Source organism: Dermochelys coriacea, chromosome 7 (assembly GCF_009764565.3).
Source record: "Dermochelys coriacea isolate rDerCor1 chromosome 7, rDerCor1.pri.v4, whole genome shotgun sequence".
NCBI lineage: Eukaryota > Metazoa > Chordata > Testudines > Dermochelyidae > Dermochelys > Dermochelys coriacea.
Window position 1 is genome coordinate 19,789,307 of NC_050074.1, and position 21,310 is coordinate 19,810,616.

Consider the following 21,310-nt stretch of genomic DNA (forward strand, 5'->3'; position numbering starts at 1 on the left):
TGGGATAAACAAACAAAGGCTGCAGAAGGAAATAGGTGGGGCAGGCAAACAAACTAAAGCTAGTAACGGGGGGCTGGGGCATAAGGGGGGGGCAAAAGCTGTAAAGGGCAAATGGGGCAGGTTGCAAGGGCAAACCTGTGAGGTAGGCAGTCTGAGCGGGGAGGTCACATGCGCCCACGTGCGCTTGCACAAAGTCAGTTTGGGCTGGTTACTGCTTCTGGGCCAAAGGGTGGAATCGGGGCGTGGCAAGCCAAGCAAGCAGCTGAGTCCAGAGGCAGGAGCTGAGGCAGATGTTATACAGCCAGTGGAGGTGGTGGAGGGGGCAGCGGTGGTGGTAGTAGTGGTGGGGGTTGGGGGAGACATAGATGGATTGGGGGGCAGCTCCCACTACTGTGGGGCCTATTTCCGATCCTTGGTCCATTCACGTATCCAAGCAGAGTTCCTCTGGGCGACGTCCACTGATTCCCTTGATGCCTTTGAGGAGCAGTGGGCGCTGTCCGGGGTTCTCTGCTCGGTGTCCCTATCCGGTTCCCTTCGTTTGACCCTTTGATCACACTCCTGTCCCTGTTATTTCATTAGTTGTCCCCCTTATTTATTTGGTGTCCAGGTCCTGTGGATCCCCTTCTTAGGCTGGGGGGGGGATCCTTTAGCAGTGGATGGGCTTCGCAAGACATATGAGAATAAGATTGGGCTGTGCAGGAGGTTGGACTAGATGATCAGAATGGTCCCTTCTGACCTTAGTATCTATGGAGAAGCTACAGAGAATGCAATCCTGTGATTCTTTAAAGTGGCCACTAGATGTCACCCTTTCACCATCAAAACTAGCTAGTAGTGCGTTTATCCGCCGCTCCAGCTCTCCTGCCAATCTCCCAGGTCCTGGGCTGAGATTCTGCTGATTCCAGAAACGAAACTTTGGGCGTAATGTGTGTTGTCTTGCATACACAAAATCCCCATTTAGCCACCTTCCCTGTGTCAGTTAGTTTTCCTGCAGGGATTCAAAATTACTCACCGTCTCAGGCTGAGATAGGAGTAGCTACTTGACTGAGGTGCACTGGTATATCAGTGTGTGCAGGGAAGAATGCCACTGTGCCAGGCTATATGTGTGAACCTCTCCCTGTCTGTACTATGACTTCCCAGGTTGGACCACTCTTTCTAAATTCTATAAACATCTAATTAATTTCCAAAAGCCAACAGGGAGGCCAAAAGTTCTATGCAGGTTCAGGGTCAGGCAAGGGAATGCTGTATTTCATTCTCCATTATAAATGGTGCCACATTCCAGTTACATCAGGTGTAAATTCCAAGTGTGAACGTGGGTCAGAGCGTTCCGTCCTCCATAAGCTGTACCAGGCATTCACATTAAAGCTAAGCACTCTTCCCACTAAGGCTCCCTGTAAAATTAGTAGTGGCATCAATGTCAGCTGCTGCTGAGCTGCGATTTCCTCTGACGGCACAAGAAGGCCAACAAACAAGACATATGAGAACAATTTGTCTTTTATAATCTTAAAAAAAACAAACAAACAGGGAAGCACATGACTTGATCAATGACCCCTGGCTTAGAGTCCCTGCACCCTGTGATCACAGGTTTCAGAGTAGCAGCCGTGTTAGTCTGTATTCGCAAAAAGAAAAGGAGTACTTGTGGCACCTTAGAGACTAACAAATTTATTAGAGCATAAGCTTTCGTGAGCTACAGCTCACTTCATCGGATGCATTTGGTGGAAAAAACAGAGGAGAGATTTATATACACACACACAGAGAACATGAAACAATGGGTTTATCATACACACTGTAAGGAGAGTGATCACTTAAGATAAGCCATCACCAACAGCAGGGGGGGGAAGGAGGAAAACCTTTCATGGTGACAAGCAGGTAGGCTAATTCCAGCAGTTAACAAGAATATCAGAGGGACAGTGGGGGCTGGGGTGGGAGGGAGAAATACCATGGGGAAATAGTTTTACTTTGTGTAATGACTCATCCATTCCCAGTCTCTATTCAAGCCTAAGTTAATTGTATCCAGTTTGCAAATTAATTCCAATTCAGCAGTCTCTCGTTGGAGTCTGTTTTTGAAGCTTTTTTGTTGAAGTATAGCCACTCTTAGGTCTGTGATCGAGTGACCAGAGAGATTGAAGTGTTCTCCAACTGGTTTTTGAATGTTATAATTCTTGACGTCTGATTTGTGTCCATTCATTCTTTTACGTAGAGACTGTCCAGTTTGGCCAATGTACATGGCAGAGGGGCATTGCTGGCACATGATGGCATATATCACATTGGTAGATGCGCAGGTGAACGAGCCTCTGATAGTGTGGCTGATGTGATTAGGCCCTATGATGGTATCCCCTGAATAGATATGTGGACAGAGTTGGCAACGGGCTTTGTTGCAAGGATAGGTTCCTGGGTTAGTGGTTCTGTTGTGTGGTGTGTGGTTGCTGGTGAGTATTTGCTTCAGATTGGGGGGCTGTCTGTAAGCAAGGACTGGTCTGTCTCCCAAGATCTGAGAGAGCGATGGCTCGTCCTTCAGAATAGGTTGTAGATCCTTGATGATGCGTTGGAGGGGTTTTAGTTGGGGGCTGAAGGTGATGGCTAGTGGCGTTCTGTTGTTTTCTTTGTTGGGCCTGTCCTGTAGTAGGTGACTTCTGGGTACTCTTCTGGCTCTGTCAATCTGTTTCTTCACTTCAGCAGGTGGGTATTGTAGTTGTAGGAATGCATGATAGAGATCTTGTAGGTGTTTGTCTCTGTCTGAGGGGTTGGAGCAAATGCGGTTATATCGTAGCGCTTGGCTGTAGACAATGGATCGAGTGGTATGATCTGGATGAAAGCTAGAGGCATGTAGGTAGGAATAGCGGTCAGTAGGTTTCCGATATAGGGTGGTGTTTATGTGACCATCGCTTATTAGCACCGTAGTGTCCAGGAAGTGGATATCTTGTGTGGACTGGTCCAGGCTGAGGTTGATGGTGGGATGGAAATTGTTGAAATCATGGTGGAATTCCTCAAGAGCTTCTTTTCCATGGGTCCAGATGATGAAGATGTCATCAATGTAGCGCAAGTAGAGTAGGGGCATTAGGGGACGAGAGCTGAGGAAGCGTTGTTCTAAGTCAGCCATAAAAATGTTGGCATACTGTGGGGCCATGCGGGTACCCATCGCAGTGCCGCTGATTTGAAGGTATACATTGTCACCAAATGTGAAATAGTTATGGGTGAGGACAAAGTCACAAAGTTCTGCCACCAGGTTAGCCGTGACAGTATCGGGGATACTGTTCCTGACGGCTTGTAGTCCATCTTTGTGTGGAATGTTGGTGTAGAGGGCTTCTACATCCATAGTGGCTAGGATGGTGTTTTTAGGAAGATCACCAATGGACTGTAGTTTCCTCAGGAAATCGGTGGTGTCTTGAAGATAGCTGGGAGTGCTGGTAACGAAGGGCCTGAGGAGGGAGTCTACATAGCCAGACAATCCTGCTGTCAGGGTGCCAATGCCTGAGATGATGGGGCGTCCAGGATTTCCAGGTTTATGGATCTTGGGTAGCAGATAGAATACCCCAGGTCGGGGCTCCAGGGGTGTGTCTGTGCGGATTTGTTCTTGTGCTTTTTCAGGGAGTTTCTTGAGCAAATGCTGTAGTTTCTTTTGGTAACTCTCAGTGGGATCAGAGGGTAATGGCTTGTAGAAAGTGGTGTTGGAGAGCTGCCTAGTAGCCTCTTGTTCATACTCCGACCTATTCATGATGACGACAGCACCTCCTTTGTCAGCCTTTTTGATTATGATGTCAGAGTTGTTTCTGAGGCTGTGGATGGCACTGTGTTCTGCATGGCTGAGGTTATGGGGTAAGCGATGCTGCTTTTCCACAATTTCAGCTCGTGCACGTCGGCGGAAGCAGTCTATGTAGAAATCCAGGCTGCTGTTTCGACCTTCAGGAGGAGTCCACCCAGAATCCTTCTTTTTGTAGTGTTGGCAGGAAGGTCTCTGTGGGTTAATATGTTGGTCAGAGGTGTGTTGGAAATATTCCTTGAGTCTGAGACGTCGAAAATAGGATTCTAGGTCACCACAGAACTGTATCATGTTCGTGGGGGTGGAGGGGCAAAAGGAGAGGCCCCGAGATAGGACAGATTCTTCCGCTGGGCTAAGAGTATAGTTGGATAGATTAACAATATTGCTGGGTGGGTTACGGGAACCATTGTTGTGGCCCCTTGTGGCATATAGTAGTTTAGATAGCTTAGTGTCCTTTTTCTTTTGTAGAGAATCAAAGTGTGTTTTGTAAATGGCTTGTCTAGTTTTTGTCACCTACTACAGGACAGGCCCAACAAAGAAAACAACAGAACGCCACTAGCCATCACCTTCAGCCCCCAACTAAAACCCCTCCAACGCATCATCAAGGATCTACAACCTATTCTGAAGGACGAGCCATCGCTCTCTCAGATCTTGGGAGACAGACCAGTCCTTGCTTACAGACAGCCCCCCAATCTGAAGCAAATACTCACCAGCAACCACACACCACACAACAGAACCACTAACCCAGGAACCTATCCTTGCAACAAAGCCCGTTGCCAACTCTGTCCACATATCTATTCAGGGGATACCATCATAGGGCCTAATCACATCAGCCACACTATCAGAGGCTCGTTCACCTGCGCATCTACCAATGTGATATATGCCATCATGTGCCAGCAATGCCCCTCTGCCATGTACATTGGCCAAACTGGACAGTCTCTCCGTAAAAGAATGAATGGACACAAATCAGACGTCAAGAAGTATAACATTCAAAAACCAGTTGGAGAACACTTCAATCTCTCTGGTCACTCGATCACAGACCTAAGAGTGGCTATACTTCAACAAAAAAGCTTCAAAAACAGACTCCAACGAGAGACTGCTGAATTGGAATTAATTTGCAAACTGGATACAATTAACTTAGGCTTGAATAGAGACTGGGAATGGATGAGTCATTACACAAAGTAAAACTATTTCCCCATGGTATTTCTCCCTCCCACCCCACCCCCCACTGTCCCTCTGATATTCTTGTTAACTGCTGGAATTAGCCTACCTGCTTGTCACCATGAAAGGTTTTCCTCCTTTCCCCCCCCTGCTGTTGGTGATGGCTTATCTTAAGTGATCACTCTCCTTACAGTGTGTATGATAAACCCATTGTTTCATGTTCTCTGTGTGTGTGTATATAAATCTCTCCTCTGTTTTTTCCACCAAATGCATCCGATGAAGTGAGCTGTAGCTCACGAAAGCTTATGCTCTAATAAATTTGTTAGTCTCTAAGGTGCCACAAGTACTCCTTTTCTTTTTGCACCCTGTGAGCAAGCACTCATCTGTGAAAAACACTAGCCTCTGTAAAACTTAATGACCCTATTGGAACAAAGAGGGTCCAGGACAGGTGTATGATACACACTGGTCTTGTATTAGTTGCTGCATGACAAAGAATTGCAATACTGTACATCACCTCATTGCCAAGATTTACAGGACTATTCAATCCCTTCCACTAGTCAAAGCCAACTCTGCTCCCTCCCCCCCAAGTTCCACTTCCAGTACAGTTTTTATGAGAAATATGACTGGTTTGAATGGAAAGCATATTAAGCCTAAAATGCCTATAATTCCCAACCTACTAGCACAGCAATTCTCAAACTATGGAGGCACAGGAATGTGTCAAGGGAGGCGTGAGCTGTGTGCCTTTTTTTAAAAGAGCTCTGAATGTCAGCCCCCACTGGCTGGGGCTTGGGGAGAAGGGCCATGCACACCCAGGAGGTGAGGGGAGAGGATAAAGGGGATAGCTGGAGCCCTGCCACCTGAGCTTGGGCTGTCTTCCACCCTCCCAATCCTTCACCAGGAGGCAGCCTGGGCTCAGGCTCTCCTTCCTCCCCTCTCTCCCAGTCTCTCACCTGGAAGTGGCAGAGTTTCAGCTATCAGCCTGGGGTGGAGCAGCAGCACAGAAGCAAAGGTGGCAATGGGGCCTTGAGTCTGCTGTGAAAAGTGATATTGACTTTTCACATTGCCACCCTTGTGTCTGCGCCTGGCCAGCAGCTGTTGCTCTCCGCTCTGCCTTCCGAGCTGGACAATGCTATATGTGCTTGTGTGGGGCGGGGGTGGAGGGGGAAACGGCTACAGACACAAAGAAGGGGGACATAATCAAACACATTTGAAACGACTCTACGAGCCACATGAAGACTCACAAGGCTGTAGTTATGTCCCCAGTCTCCAAAGGGTTAGTGGACGTGGCACCAACATAGGTTTAACCTCTTGAGCTGGGTAAATAATGGATTTGTCAGTTCCTTGGCAATTTTGAAAAGTCCCTAAAACATTTGTGTTGGGTCAAACAAAATGCTTTATTTCAACATTAAAACATTTTGTTTCAATTTGACCAATTTGTTAAGTGTTTGCATTTAAAAAATAAAATTAAAGGATTTGCACAAAATATTTAAATTTAAAAAAAAACAATTTGGTGAAACTGACACAAAATTGAAAAACGTTTTGTTGTTAAGATGTTGCTTAATCTGCATTTTTCATCAAAAATTGTTGTGGATGAAAATTTCCCCCCAGCTCTATCAACGTCTCATTTTTCACAAAATTCTAACCACTTGAGGTTCAAGACCTGGCTTTAAAAAAAAAAATATAAAAGCATGGTGTGAATTAAAGTCATTTTTGCAAGGACAGCGGTTCAGGGATGATCTGTCAATAAAAGCCTAATCTCCAACAGGCCCTTTTCACCTACTCTTCACTCCATTAAACATCTCTAGGCAATAATCAGAGACTGTTATAGTGTCTAAGTGTGAGGATAACACATGGCTGCTGGCTTGTAAAATGAATTATGTCAATTGGCACTGACCTGATCCCAATTAACTAGCTCACTGGTTGTATGAAAGATCAAAGGGATTTTTTGCTGAAGTTTTGGAGGCTGTGAACAGCTCAGAGTGCACAACCCATAAACTTCAGTATTGCTACACTAGGCATTGGAAAAGATTGTTGGGGTCTAGCCAAGGTGACACAACATTTACTTTTACAGTAAGCTTAGTCTAACAGAAAACAGAAGGTCAAATGTCATTACGCTGTCACTGACTGCAGGGGATATCTGTGCACCACAGAAACTGGCCTGGAATGGACAAGGTATGCATTCAGATTTGTTTGGTATGAAAATATGGGGATGGAATGATCCCATAGGATTAGAAGTGATTCAAAACTAACTTTTCATGAAGATTCTTGGTCTTTCAAATAATACTCCAGTTGCTTTTCTTAGAGAAACAGCTCAGTAGGCTTTCTCATGTAATTTCCTTGGTTAGAGTCTATTCAATATTGTTTGCATTTTTTAGGTTTCTCAGATTTGGAAATGATTTGATATAAATTTAAAAACGTGAAATTAATGTGTAATTAAATCAAGAACACAGGATATTAGCAAGCAAATGGATATGGCAGTTGTTTCTATGTCAAAAACATCACCTTCATTCCCCTGTTAAAAAGGGTATTCCAGATATTTAGATAGTTTGTTGTAATAACATGTTAAGGAGGGCATTTGCAACTCTCCATTTTCAATCCATGCAGACAGTTTTCCTAGAAGGTTGATATGCTGGCATCAGGAAAGTCACTGCCTGTGTCCATGTGGCTCAGGGCAGGTGGATGACCTATCCCAGGATTTATTACACTATAATTTGTGTTGCCACTTGAGGTCAAAAGGACATTGTGTTTTTATCCCAGATGCTTTTTTCTATGATCTCTCAGAAAATAGAGTATTATTAGGAACAGGCATAATACCAGTGATCCAAGAGTTAGCCGCTAAAATAAGAAAAATGGCACAGTGATTATGTATGGATTATTGGTTTATGTATTTTTAAATCTTTATTTACATGTATTTTTGTAATTTTATAATTGTGGATTTAATTTTCAGTTTTATTGTAATATACTTTTGTTTTCAGTAGATTGGCTTATGGCTAAGTCACTATTATTAAAAACTTGACTTGGTCTGGAATAGAATTCTGTTACTGATCATAATGCCACTGCAGCCTTTCTGTATCGTCGTACTGATTGACTGCATTCTCACTTGGCTTTCTGAGGGTATGTCTACACTGCAATTGGAAGTGTGATTGCAACATGCATGAATACCAATATTTATGAAGCTGTGGCCACACAGGCTAGCTGCATGAATGAGTACCCAGGGTCCTGGGTGGGCTTGTACAGCTGCTTCATTGCTATCAGAACGTGAGCTAGCTAGATTAAAGCTAGCATAGATATGTCTACATGTGCTGCAATTCCTTCCCCTCAATGGCAGTGTAGACATAACCTTAATTAGCTTTCAGAGTAGCAGCCGTGTTAGTCTGTATCCGCAAAAAGAAAAGGAGTACTTGTGGCACCTTAGTTTCTAAGGTGCCACAAGTACTCCTTTTCTTTTAACCTTAATTAGGTTTCATATGGGTACCACCTACTTACGATTGTGTCTGAAGAAGAGAATTCTGAAATGTGTGTAAAGGTATAGCAGCATCCAACTCTTCTTTGCAAGGGCTGCGTGCTCAGTACCATACCATATCACCTGCTCCCTGCAAGCCAAAGAATTATGCTCTTTGGGTGGGACATTTTCAGTGGTAGATGCAAGTGCTTGACACTGCCATCTTTTCATACAGCAGTGCTGTATGAACCAGAACCACAGGTTTTGCTTATCATCATTTTAGTGCCTTTTCTGTGGTCTTGGTCTTTGCTGCTTATGCCATGTCCTCTGCTCCTCTATGTGTATTTTTTGCCTCATCCAAGTGCAAAGGCCTTAAGGGCTGGCAGCTGGTAACTGGACCTTGTTGGGGGCTTGTATGAACCCAGAAGCAATGGAAGACATGTTACCTCAGTGAGGACCAAAGCCTCCAAGTGCATCCATGGTGCCATCTTTTAGGAGAGGGTAGCATGTTCTCCCATCTGTGACTGGTCAGTTCTGCCAGCCAGAGTAGAGAGGAAGTGGGGCAATAGCCAGGCCTCCTCTCTGGCCCCTAGAGGTGACTTGTGCCCTAGGGTGTGTTAGCAGGGACTTCACTTATGGTTGGCCCTTTAATGAACAGCACAAGGAGCAGGAGGCTCCTTGTACTTGCGACTGGCCCCTGTGAAAGAGAACTATCTACTTCTAGTACCCAAAGGGCAGCCTCTCTGCTTCAAGCCCTAATTTCACAATGACTCCCACTGGAATCACTGGCTCATCCTTTAAAAGAGCACTAGCTGCATGTCAGCACAAAAAGACCAATGAAGAATCCAGGCTAGGGTTTCCAAATTTCTACTCGGACAAAACTGAACACCCTTGCCCCATCCATTCTCTGAGGCCCACCCATTCTCTGAGGCCCTGCCCCCACTCACTCCATCCACCCTCCCCCGTTGCTCTCTCTCCCCACCCTCACTCACTCATTTTCACCGGGCTGGCTCAGGGGGTTGGGTTGTGGGAAGGGGTGAGGGCTCCAGCTGGGGGTGTGGGCTCTGGGGTGGGGCCAGAAATGAGGGGTTCAGTGTGTAGGAGGGGGCTCTGGGCTGGGGCTGAGGGCTTCAGAGGGTGGGAGGGGGCTCCGGGTTCAGGCAGTGGGTTGGGATGCAGGGGTGTGTGAAGGCTCCAGCTGGGGGTGCTGGCTCTGGGGTGGGGCTGGGGATGAGGGGTTGGGGTGTAGGAGGGTGCTCCATGCTGGGACCAAGGGGTTCAGAGGATGGGAGGGAATCGGGACTGGGGCAGGGGGTTGGGGTGTAGGAGGGGGTCAGGAGTGCAGGATCCGGGCAGCTCCTGGAAGCAGCAGCATGTCCCCCCTCCAGCTCCTTTGTGGAGGCACAGCCAGGCAGCTGGAGGGGGGACATGCTGCTGCTTCTGGGAACTGTGCAGAGCCACAGCAGGCAGGGAGCCTGCCTTAGCCCTGCTGTGCCACCAACTGTACTTTTAACAGCCCGATCAGCATTGCTGACCAGAGCCCCCAGGGTCCCTTTTCGACTAGATGTTCCTGTCGAAAACCAGACACCTGGCCACCCTAATTCTAGGCACAGTTCCCAGTATGCTGCAAAGTAAATCTCTGCCTTGACACGTGGGCTTCATCTGCACTAGAACTTCTCTACACTAAGGCAGTAGGTGTCTAGTTATTTACCGTCCCAGCCAACACTAATCCATATACCACCTGTTTTTTTAACTGACAGTGGGTCGTGCAGATGCATAGTTTGGACCCTCTGGGGGACTGGATGGGCATCCAATACTGATAATAAGAGTATCAAAAATGTTATTACTTAGTGTGAAAAGGTACCAAATTCAAGGGCTTTGGCAGGGTTCTGAGCATTGGGCACAGATGACATGTGTTCCTTGTAAGAGAAGGATTTAGATTTCAAAGTGTGTTGAGAAGAAAATACCCTCCCAGTCTATTAGGTTGGTTCCAATGTGCATGCCATTCGGGGAATCCTGCTGTGCTTCCAGCCATACTGTAGGTGGAGACTTGAGATGGGAACTTCAGTTCTCAAAACGTTGATAACCGCATCAGTATGATCCACTGTCACTGAGACTAAATTATTTTAATTTTAAACAATGTATCTGAAAATCATATACTTCCCCTTTTTTGTTGTTGTCCCTGTGCACCAAATTTGCAAGACATCTTTGGAATTAAAACCAAGAAGAACACGGTATACTGTATCCTCCAGCTCAGAAATTGATGTACAAATTCTTGGGCTGTCAGCATGTGATCACAAAACAGAACGCCCCCCCGATTGTGATCAGTACCAACTTTGTCCAAACTCATTAGGAAAATTCCTTTTAACAAAAAAACCTCATTACATCGTCGGTAAAGTTTAATTTCTCTTTTAACTGTCATTTAAGTACCTTTAAATGGCTTTAAATATAGGGCGTGGAATTAGCTAATTACTATTTTTCATTAGCCCTTGGGTAGCCCCAGTGATGTGAGCTGCCAAGTGAAATTATAAAGAGGAGGTAGACAAAGCTGGATTCTCACTGTGACAGGGAAAAAGTTGTAAAAAAATCAAGGAAGAAGGCTCAGACTGATTAGAAATGGATTTTCTACTCTGCTCAAAATCTTATCAAGTGCTAAGTCCCAGCTTTTTACTCATTATAAGTGTTGAATTAGTTGTGTCTTATGAGCCTTACATTGAAATGAATGCCCTCTTTATAATCAAGCACTTGGCCATTATCTGTCACAATTGCATGGACTGTAATGGAGTTTAAAAACAGTGGGGCACCAATTAAGTCTTGGACAGTGGTTGGACTGGTCTAGAGATATAGCTAAAATAAACACCCTCTGACGTGGCTGGTATGAGACAATACCTTGCTGACAGGGTCAGGCAGTGTTCAGCATATTCAATCTTCAGGACATTTTGGGCTTTTTCTGTCACTGGACGGTTGACCTAGAAACAAATGATGTGTAAATGAAGGATGAGTGATTTAAACCATCTATGGTCAGCACATGGTAAAACTCTTGATGCACAGGAATCTGTGAAGCTCCAACAGTTTGAGTGTTAACCATCAAAGCCTAGTACTCACAGTGTTCTCAATTGCTAAGAGGCTAGTGGGGACAAGGTAGTGGGCAGCCCGGGACAAGGTAGTGGGCAGCCCAGCACAATGTGACAATGGGGTGCAGGGTCAGTTGGGCTGATCGAGGTGGGTCCATATTATTGCCAGTTTGGGGGCTGTTCCACATATAGATACTATGGTGATATCTTGGAGATAGAGACAGGTATAGCCAGAGTTTGTGTTTGGCCCATTATAAAGATAGGGGACAAAATGTGTATTGTATTCGGATTTAGATTTAAAACAATCCAAACTTGAGGGGTGTTCAGATCTGATGTCCTGTTACCCCTGACAGGTCCCTGGGCCTTCTTTCCTCTCAGCTGTGGCACCTTCTCACAACTGTTTCCCTAGATGAACATCCTGATCTCATTCCAACTCAAGTACAGACCCAACCCCCAGCTCTCCAGCGTGATTCCAAACTCAGCCTTCAACATGCCAGGTGGAATACAGAAAATGTAGGGAATCTCCAACTAATCATTTCAGCCTTGGTGTAACAAGGTGATCTGCCCCATAGGCTGAAGGGGATGGACATGAAAGTTCCCGGAGAAGGGAATGACATGAGTGTGAATTTTTAGGAGGTGCTAAAACCCTGGTTAGTATATTGTAGGGAACAATCATGCATTGGTTGGGAACAGGGAGAGGGGAAAGGACTAGATGGGATGTCTTTTCCCTCTTTAGCTTCTGTGAAAAGTCATGATTGGATAGTAACTCTGAGTTTGGTTTGCTTTATTCATCACCAGCCCAAATGAGACAGTCATGCTAATCTGCATCCTTTTAGATATTATTTTATTTGTGTACTTTATAGTTTCCTCTTTAATTCCTGGAACGGCAAGGGACTCGTTAGATAAAATGTGCTTGTTCCTTTCAGTCAACTGGAAAGGAGACATAAACTGGCAAAGCATTAACAAGGCAGCCAATAAGCCCCAAATAAACTTTAATGCCAGGTTGTGGTCTGAACTAAGCATTACCCTCATGCCGGACACAGCCAAGCTGTTCTTCAGTCGGTATTTGCCATCCTTCTGGGGATACGTGTACAGCAGAATATCATTCATCTATATGAAGAGAAAGGCAAAATCAATAATTTGCAATATGTCTTGCAAGCCTAACTATTATTCTTGGGTGGGAGGGATGCCAAGAGCCAGTAGTGACTTAATGAATTGCATGAATTGTTACTAAAGACAGGCAGGCGTGAGCCACAAAGTTCAGACCCAGATCCAAACTTCTACAAAGCTCAAGAGTGTTTGGATTTTGGTTCAGGCACATTTCGAGTGTTGTTAATTAGTGCAGGTGGAATGGCTGTTTGTGTTAAGGGAAAGGCTACAGATGATTTGATTGCACCATCTCAACACATACACATCCCGGCTAACCCCCTTTGAACCTGTGGCTCTGGAGCTCTTGCCATTGCACATACACATTAGTACTCAGAACTTGGAGAAACTCTGGTATCACCATCAGAGAAATCTTGAGAGACTGGGTGCAAGAGGCTTGGGAAAAGCAGTGGAGATGCCATCCCTAGTATTGAAAACGTTATCCTTCACACTGAGCTGTGAACAACCTTGCATTACCTCCCCAATGAAAATGCGAATGAAATGTGATTAGGGCTGGGCCTTGGCGTGTACAGTCCCCACAGAATCAGATGGTCTTCCATTCGCTGTGGCCCGTCAGTGAAAACAGAGTGAAATGTGGGTACAAGTTGCAATGATCTCAGGGAAGGCGCCAGGAGCCCTATTGTGATGTTTTCCAAGGCCCTAGTGTGGTCTGACTTAATGTTTGTAGGGTTATCCTCAACAGACCACCATATCACTGGGTGCTTGTGCTGTACCTGATATACATCAAAGGGCTGAGAGAGCTCAGTTTCATTTATGAGAAAAATCCATCTGCTACTTAAAGTCCCATCTTCCTTCCTGGACTTGTTTGTTTATAAAATAGCTTCACACACAAAGAGACAAATTCATCCTTGGTGTAACTCTGCTGGGCTCAATGGATCTAGATTTGAACCCTGCTGACCCCCTTCCTGATCACGAGAATGTCATTGGCACTGGACATCACGAGAAGTTGAGCTGCTGCCTGGTCATTTCCTTTGCTGGGCCCTAAATGTTTTTCGGTCCTCCTCTGTTCCCACCAATGCCCTTGCCTGAAAAAATGGAACCTTTGGGACCCTCTAAATATTTCCTTAGAAGGTCGTGGTTCAGCTTTCCTGCAGAGATGGAACAGTTTTTAGTGGCTAGAGAAGGGAGACTTGGAGTTAGGACTCGTAGGTGAAATCCTGGCCACACTGAAGTCAATAGCAAAGTGCCCATTGACTTCAATAGGGTCAGGAGTTCACCTGTGGGTTCTGTTCTTGGCACTACCACTGTCTGACTTTGGGCAAGTCTGTGCCTCAGTTGTCCATCTTTAAAATTGGGGTGCCTACTTCTCAGTGGTGAGGCTTAATTCATGAGTATTTGTAAAGCTCTTTGAGATCCTCGGATGAAAAGCGTTATTATTACACTGAAACTATAACTCTGAGAAGGAAGAAAAGTCTCAAGCTGTAGTCTCTCTATTCTGAAGTGAAGTGTTTACTCCTCTAATGGCATAACAAGAGAATTTCCATAGAACTGGGTGACAAATGGCTTGTCATGGAGTTTTTATACCATTTACTTATTGCTTCATAAATTATCATCTGTGCTAACATTAATCTAATCAGCGCAGTGACACCTGCACTGTACTGATCATATTATGATTCTCAGTTTAACCAGGGCTGTGCTAGCTACGGAGCGGAATTCATCACAGCCTATTGGAAACTGGGGATCAGAGAGGTTAAGGGAGGTAAACCTATCATAAACTGTTCATTGAAAAGCAGCTGGAATAAACTATTGTTTGCATGATCTCACAGGAGGGATGAGCTTTTTAATGGAAGTTAGTATCAGCTAGAACGGCAGCAATTGCTAAAAAAAGAAAGACTTGTTTTTTTTATTATCATCTGAAAATGACGTTGATTCTCTTCTGTTTACTTTCACCTCCACCTGGAGATTCTGCCAGAGGGTTGGGGGTGAAAGCATACTGTGAATTTTCAAAGGTTACTGGATTACAGAAGAAAGCAATCCCCTCCTTTGCCAGTTAACAGTGCCACATACTTCGGGGTCATTCCAAACCACAGAAAAGGCAGCGAATGAAGGGCACTAAATCACACAAACACAAAAATATCATAAAAAACATAGGATCTTTGTAGCCTGCACTGCTGTGCCTCTTTGGCAGCAAACCCTGTTTATTTTATTTATAAATTTTTTTTTTAAAAACCCAAGTGCATACTGTTGCCATGGCAGCTCTGATTAGTATCCCAAGATTTTATTAATAATTGACGATGGCTTTGTTTTGTAATTGTCCACTGGAGGTGGAGTTTGTTTTGCCATGCTGCATGCAGAGGAGAAATGTGGCTCCAATCTCTTATAAGGTCCCCCTAGCAATGACTCCTTGCAATGAAATTAGGACGAATATTTCATTGTTTGCCAGGAGAGAGATGCCGTGTAAAAGGGGCACAGAGGCACTGCCCTGCCTGCTGCTTTCCCTGGCTGTCTACACTAGAGAATTGAATTGTGGCTAAATGAATTGGATGGCTAGTACTAGTGTTAGTACTAGCAGTCCAGTGGTCCATAGTAGCCGGGGCATTTTCAGTTGTAGCATTGCCTTGTGTCCCAAATTTGTGCTTTTCTACACCATTGCAATTGCACTGCCCATTGGGTACTATCCCATAGTTCCCTGCACAGCTTCTCGAAGTAGTGGCTTCTGAAAGGTAATGAAAGACTTTCTGGCAGCCTTCAGGAATCCCAGGGGAATTGCAGTAGAAGAGACCAAACTGCCCCAATCCCTTGGAAAATCCTGGCTGCTGTCCCAATTTCCTAGGTCTTTTCTCAAAATGTAGGCCAGAATGAATGTGCTCAGCTCTCACTCCTTGCTTGGTTTCCAGAAACTCCAGCCATATGTTTGATTGTCTTAAGGATTTTACAGTATTTTTCTCTCTGGGCCCTATATTGCTTCTACTTATGTGAATGGTAAAACTCCTATTGACTTGATTTCTACTGACATTTTGAAAACCTGTTGTTGGGTGTCTGAGGCAAGGAAGTGGAGGCCTTTCTGGCAGTGCCTGTGAAGAGCCAGAGACCAAGACTAGCAGCGGATGGAGTTTTGTTATAATAGTGAGGCACCATCTGTCCCAGCATAGCCAACTTCATGCAGTACCTGAGGATGATATTCACCAGGTGGAGCACTTCTTTTGGATCCTGAGGACAACTGCATATTGGTGGAGTAAGTTGTTCTCAAGACTTGGGATGAACAGAAGTAACTATATAAGTTAAAGGAGAGCTAGCCTCAATACTGCAGTGCCAGACCACAAGGACAAAAACTTCCAGAAAAAAGAGAGTCCTGTGAAAATTGGCTGCCCTGGATACTTATTAGTCAGTTGGGCACCAATTTGGGATCAGGAAGTCCACAGTGAATGCAACTGTCATGGAGGTTTGCATGGCAATACATACTGTATTGTCGGGGTGTAAGATTAAGGAGGGTCAACGTGCCAGAGATCACTGAGGATTTTAAATGTCTGGGGTTCTTGAACTGCACAGAAGATATTGATGGAACTCCTCTATTCTGTGCCCCTCAATACATACACACACTCCGCGAACATATTCCCGCTCTAACTCTTCTCCCTCAGTTCCTTTCATCACAGTCCCTTCTAAGTGTGATGTGAACCCAATAACATTAGAGTTCACATTGAATTTCCAAACCTATGATGTTCAAGTGGATTCAAAATTAGGCCAAACAAGTTCACACACCCCTAGTACTAACTACATCCAGTGCATTTATTCTCCAGAAACTTCTGCCACACATTTACTTGTCCTAAGTTTGTTCTCTAAAAGCCCTATACTGCTCCCAATTAAGTCAAACTCCTATGAACTTCAGGGGTGCAAGACTGAGCCTGAAGTTGGGATGGCATTGCACTTCTCAGAATCCTGCTAAACTCCAGCCGGATTGTCTGGAGTGTTGAACAAAATCTCCCAGTCAATGGCAGCTTCCCCCGCCTCACATCCAACACAAGCAGCTTTTGTAGAGAAATTCTTGGAAGTGTGAGATAAGAGATAGTGTCTGAGTCGAAGAGTCCTGTAGTTGGGGGGCGGTTAGGAGGCCTGCCAGCTTCAGCGGCCCATTCTGTGCTCTCTGCAAAGAGGCTCCAACATCCGTGTAAACAGAGACTGGACTCAGGAAACAGGCGCCCAGCAAAACACACCAAACATCCTGCCAGGAAACGCCAGATTCAACAATACCATCAGCTTACACAAGACAGCCAGCTTCAGTAGTCTTGCAATACGCACAATAGATATTCATCAACTTATGCACATTTACATACCTGCATAAAATACATGCATGTACATGCCACACACATGCTTATACACACGCACAAAAATACACATTACAGACCTATGCCCCACATGTGAACACGAATACACACAACACAAAGACTTGCACAAAGTGTGGTTGCAAACACATAAGGCATGGCACACATACACACACCATTTTAACAGCATGTTCTAACCACAACTTTAGTTTGATTTATTCCTAGGGTAAATTGGGGAATAAAATCCCTTCTCAGGCTTTTGCTCCAGCATGTGCTTTCTGGGTGAGGTTCTCCAAAGCACTCAGATTTGGCCTGACTTGATGTCAATGGGAACAGAATTGACATCTGAAATCCAATCCTTTCTTCGGATTTTTTTTTTTTAGGTCTATTCAGGCATATTTACTTATTTCATCCAAACAAAAACAAAGCAAAACCCAATCACACGTATCCCATTTTAATGCACTTTTTTGGCATAGCAATTGACACACTAGGGACCATAAAAAAATCCAAAAAGGATCTGAAAATCACATTTTACAAAACATGTTAGGCCAAATCCTGGTCCCCCTGGAGTTTTGCCAGTGACTTCAATCAGATTAGGATATCGCCTTTAGAAAATTTTCAGGGTTTTGAATGAATGATGATTTTAAAATCTAGGCTTTCCCCTCCTATGTTATTTTTGCTAGTACTGTTAGAAGTCAAATCCAGAGGATTCTGAAGCTAGAATAGCAGGGGCTGCAGGAGGTCAGAATTGAGATGGACCCCTGAGCCAGGGCCTCAGGACTGGTATTGCAGGGCCCTGCAGCTCAGGGATGAAGTGCATTGGCAGAGCCAAATGTAATATGGATACATGTTCAGTGCTGGTGGTTGGATGGGGTGCTGCAGGCCAGGATTGCTTGCATTGGCAGAGATGTACAGTACGGGTTCAGGGCTCATATAGGAGGTGTGCTATATATTAAGAATGAGATAAGTGCCAGAGCTGTGCAGCAGTCTCCTTGCTGGTTTAACAGGACAAATAGTCCAGTAAACATACCCACTGAGTGATTGTAACATGACAGATTCTGCAGTATTACTGGGGACAGGGAGATAATGCAAACACATTCAGAGTTTAACATGAGTTATTTTATTTTGCAATCATTCCCCCCTTTTTCATGGGCTACAGCAGTGGTTCTCAACCTATTTACCATCGTGGGCTGTATATGCAGCTCTCTATGTGTTATATGGGCTGCAATCACACAGTGTATATACTACCTGTATGGCCCTGAGGATGTCACATGGGCCTCAGCTATGTGCTGATTGGGCTGCAAGTGGCCCATGGGCCACAGGTTGAGAACCACTGGGTTCACTTACAGACTGGTCTACACTTAATGTAATCTCTCTATCTGCCAAGGGATTATTTCACTCCCTGCAGCTGACACCCAGTTTTGAGCAGCAGAATCTTTAGCTGAAGCGTGATATTGTTCCTCAAATGGAAGTTGCCACCACAAAGCCCACTAATAACAAATTTACACTTATTTCAGTGCTTGGTTCATTTTGGTAGTATTTTCTGCCTCTGTGACTTTCAAGCTGAGGATAAGCTTTCAAGTATATCTTATTTGAAACTTGGCTCAGTTTACCTTTCATCCGAGTTTAAATTACTCTGCTATCCCTGTTTATTACTTAAACTAGATTTTCTCTCTATCTGATTCCTGCTCCTCCTGTTTGGTCCTGTGGTTCAGCCGTAATAGCAATGGCCACAGATTATGATGTCCCTATAGTGAAATTATGACCATATGAACATCAGGGGATTCTGCCCAAATTTTGTCCACAATTCCCAAATCCACCCACAGGACCAAAACAGCTGGATATTTCTGCTAAAATAATCAGCAGTAAAACAGTTAACAATATCAACATTCACACTGGCATCAGCAGGTTTCAGAGTTAATGACCAAAGAGCTGAATGGGTCTCTCTCTTCAGGTCAAATTTTGGTCCAGCTGAAATCAATGGCAATTTTGCACAGACTTAAAACTGGTTATGGTTTGCACAGTAGTGCTATGTTTTAAGGTTGTCCAGGCAGATTCAACAAAAGAGCATTGCAGTGATATCACATCATGAAGATTTTGGCTAGACCCATTACTTCTAATACATAAAAGTTCGAGTTTTGCAGAAATTAATGAGCCATCTAAGAAGCAGAAGGGCAGCATAGTGTCCCACACAAAATCAATCAAGCCTCTCTTGATGAAGCAGGCAGAGAAGCTGAACAGTAAACAAGGAAGCTTTTTCACATAACTATGAAATAATAATCAGAAAAGGAAATATGAAGAATCCATGGCAAAGTATGTGACTTTGGTATAAATATTCTCTCATTTTCATGTTTGCCCCAGTGTAAATTTCCCTGTTCAATATTTAGAAAATCTGCAGAAAATACAGTATCCTAGGCATTTATCTCATAAGTTTAAATTAAATTTTGCAACACTGTATTGTAATAACACTACTCAGTATTTCCATGGCACATTTCCTTTGAGAATCTCAAAGAACTTTTCAGTCATCAATAAATTAAGCATCACAAGCCCTTAGAAAGCAAGTAAGTATCATTATCCCCAGGGTATAGAGGTGGGAAATCAGATGCAGAAAGGCAAAATTATTTGCTTATAGTTATGGAGTGAACTAGCTGCAGAGCTGAGAATAGAACCCAGAAGTCTTGATCCCCAGATCTCTGCTCTAGCCATTAGCCAATACTGTCTAATACAAAGGAAAATCATGAATGTTAAAAAAACACAAGAAGAAGAAACACATTAGAAAAGATGTTGGGGCAGCAGTTCCTCGAGCCAAATGTGAAGAGATGCTATGTTTCCAGAAGGAAAGAATGCGCCACAGAAAACAGATATAATAACTAGATACCATACACTCATGCACAAATGGGGAACTGGGACTAGAACTCACATCCTTGAGCTCCAAAAACTACTGCTTGAGCCAAAATAATATTTTTTAGCTCTTGCTAGTAGTGGCTTCCTTATCCTCTCTGTTGGTCAGACACTAGGGACCAAATTTTCAAAAGAGCTCAGGGGCAGCTTTTCAAGTTCTCACTTCCCCCAATTAGAGTCTGGTTTTCAGCACCCAGCCTGTCATAGGGTGATTGGCCCTTCAAGGGGAGACTGGTCCAGCTCCACCTATGACACCCTTAGCTCACCTTCCTTGGTGGAGAAAATGAGCAGTTATGGGGCAGATCATGTAGCTAAGTCCAGTCTTTTGATATGGAGATAAGACAGTAACTTGTGGAGAGAAGGGAGACTCTAAGTAGGAAGGCCTGAGAGTCACTGCTTGGTAGAGAGCAGGGAGAGTCTCAGAGGAGCCCAGGAGGGCCTGAGAGGTGAGAGCAAAGCCCAAAGCATAGGTTGAAGAGTGTCTGACGTTCCCCAGAGCGAAGGCAGATGGACCCTCAGGCAGGAAGGGCTGTGCCCAGCTTGGGATTGGGGGTGGAAGACTCGTGTGTGTGTGTTTTGGACTTGGATACCCTGAAAGGGGTGAATTTTTTTTCTTTAATGACACAGCTGGAAGGCCAAGTCACTGGAGCAACCAAACTAGGCTGGAAGGTTGGGATATTCAAGCTGAGGAGAAACTGAGTTAATTGTTAGCCCAAAGTCAGAGAGGATATGTGGCCCTGCAACACAGCCACTTCCATTGTGCTGAGCTCTTCTGAAATTCTAGTGCCAGTTGTAGGTGCTGAGCCCTTCTGAAAATTACATCCTAGAAGTCAATATCTCTCTCTCATTCACACATGCCAATACATTATATCACCAGTTTCAGAGTAGCAGCCGTGTTAGTCAGTATTCGCAAAAAGAAAAGGAGTACTTGTGGCACCTTAGAGACTCCGATGAATTGAGCTGTAGCTCACGAAAGCTTATGCTCAAATAAATTTGTTAGTCTCTAAGGTGCCATAAGTACTCCTGTTCTTTTTATTATATCACCAGTACTATTTAAATTACCTGGCAGCCCCAATGTGCACAAGCTCAGCTGTAGTTCAGGGCCATATCCAGTCTCCTTAGTAGTTATGGAAACCCATGATATAATATGAGAAAGGCAACAAACTAATGAAATATCCTTACCAAGAACAAATGCCGGGGATGCTTGTTTTTCCCGGACACTTTCATCAGTGTTCCCTCTTTCAGAAACTCCTGCGGGAGGAAACGGGCATCAGTATCATTACTGTGAACACCAAACACCCCTCAAAGTGAAGGGAGGGCATTAAATGCTTTTGCCTTTATGGGAGGAGATTCTAACACTCCTGTCTCTGCTAGCCTGATCCTCCTCATGACAATAAGGTCTATTCATTATTCAGATCAGTCCTATCTGTCCTGGATCAGCCAAGTGTCAGTGTTGCTCCTTTTTACCATTTACTTTCATACCAGTACTATACATTTGTCAGGGACAGGGCAGTTCCTTGCTTACTTCGCTTCCCCACTATCAGCTGTG

General features: G+C 44.5%; 1 protein-coding gene across 4 annotated transcripts in view; it reads right to left on the reverse strand.

Moving 5' to 3' along the window:
* Positions 1-21,310, reverse strand: part of FGD5 (FYVE, RhoGEF and PH domain containing 5) — a 160,105-nt gene that overhangs the window by 13,081 nt on the left and 125,714 nt on the right. For all 4 annotated transcript variants that reach the window (XM_038410453.2, XM_043519662.1, XM_038410454.2 and 1 more), the window contains exons 12-14: positions 20,944-21,012; positions 12,461-12,544; positions 11,250-11,329 (exon numbers count right to left, since the gene is read on the reverse strand). In XM_038410453.2, coding sequence (XP_038266381.1) covers positions 11,250-11,329; positions 12,461-12,544; positions 20,944-21,012 — 233 coding nt within the window. The remainder of the gene's footprint in view (positions 1-11,249; positions 11,330-12,460; positions 12,545-20,943; positions 21,013-21,310) is intronic.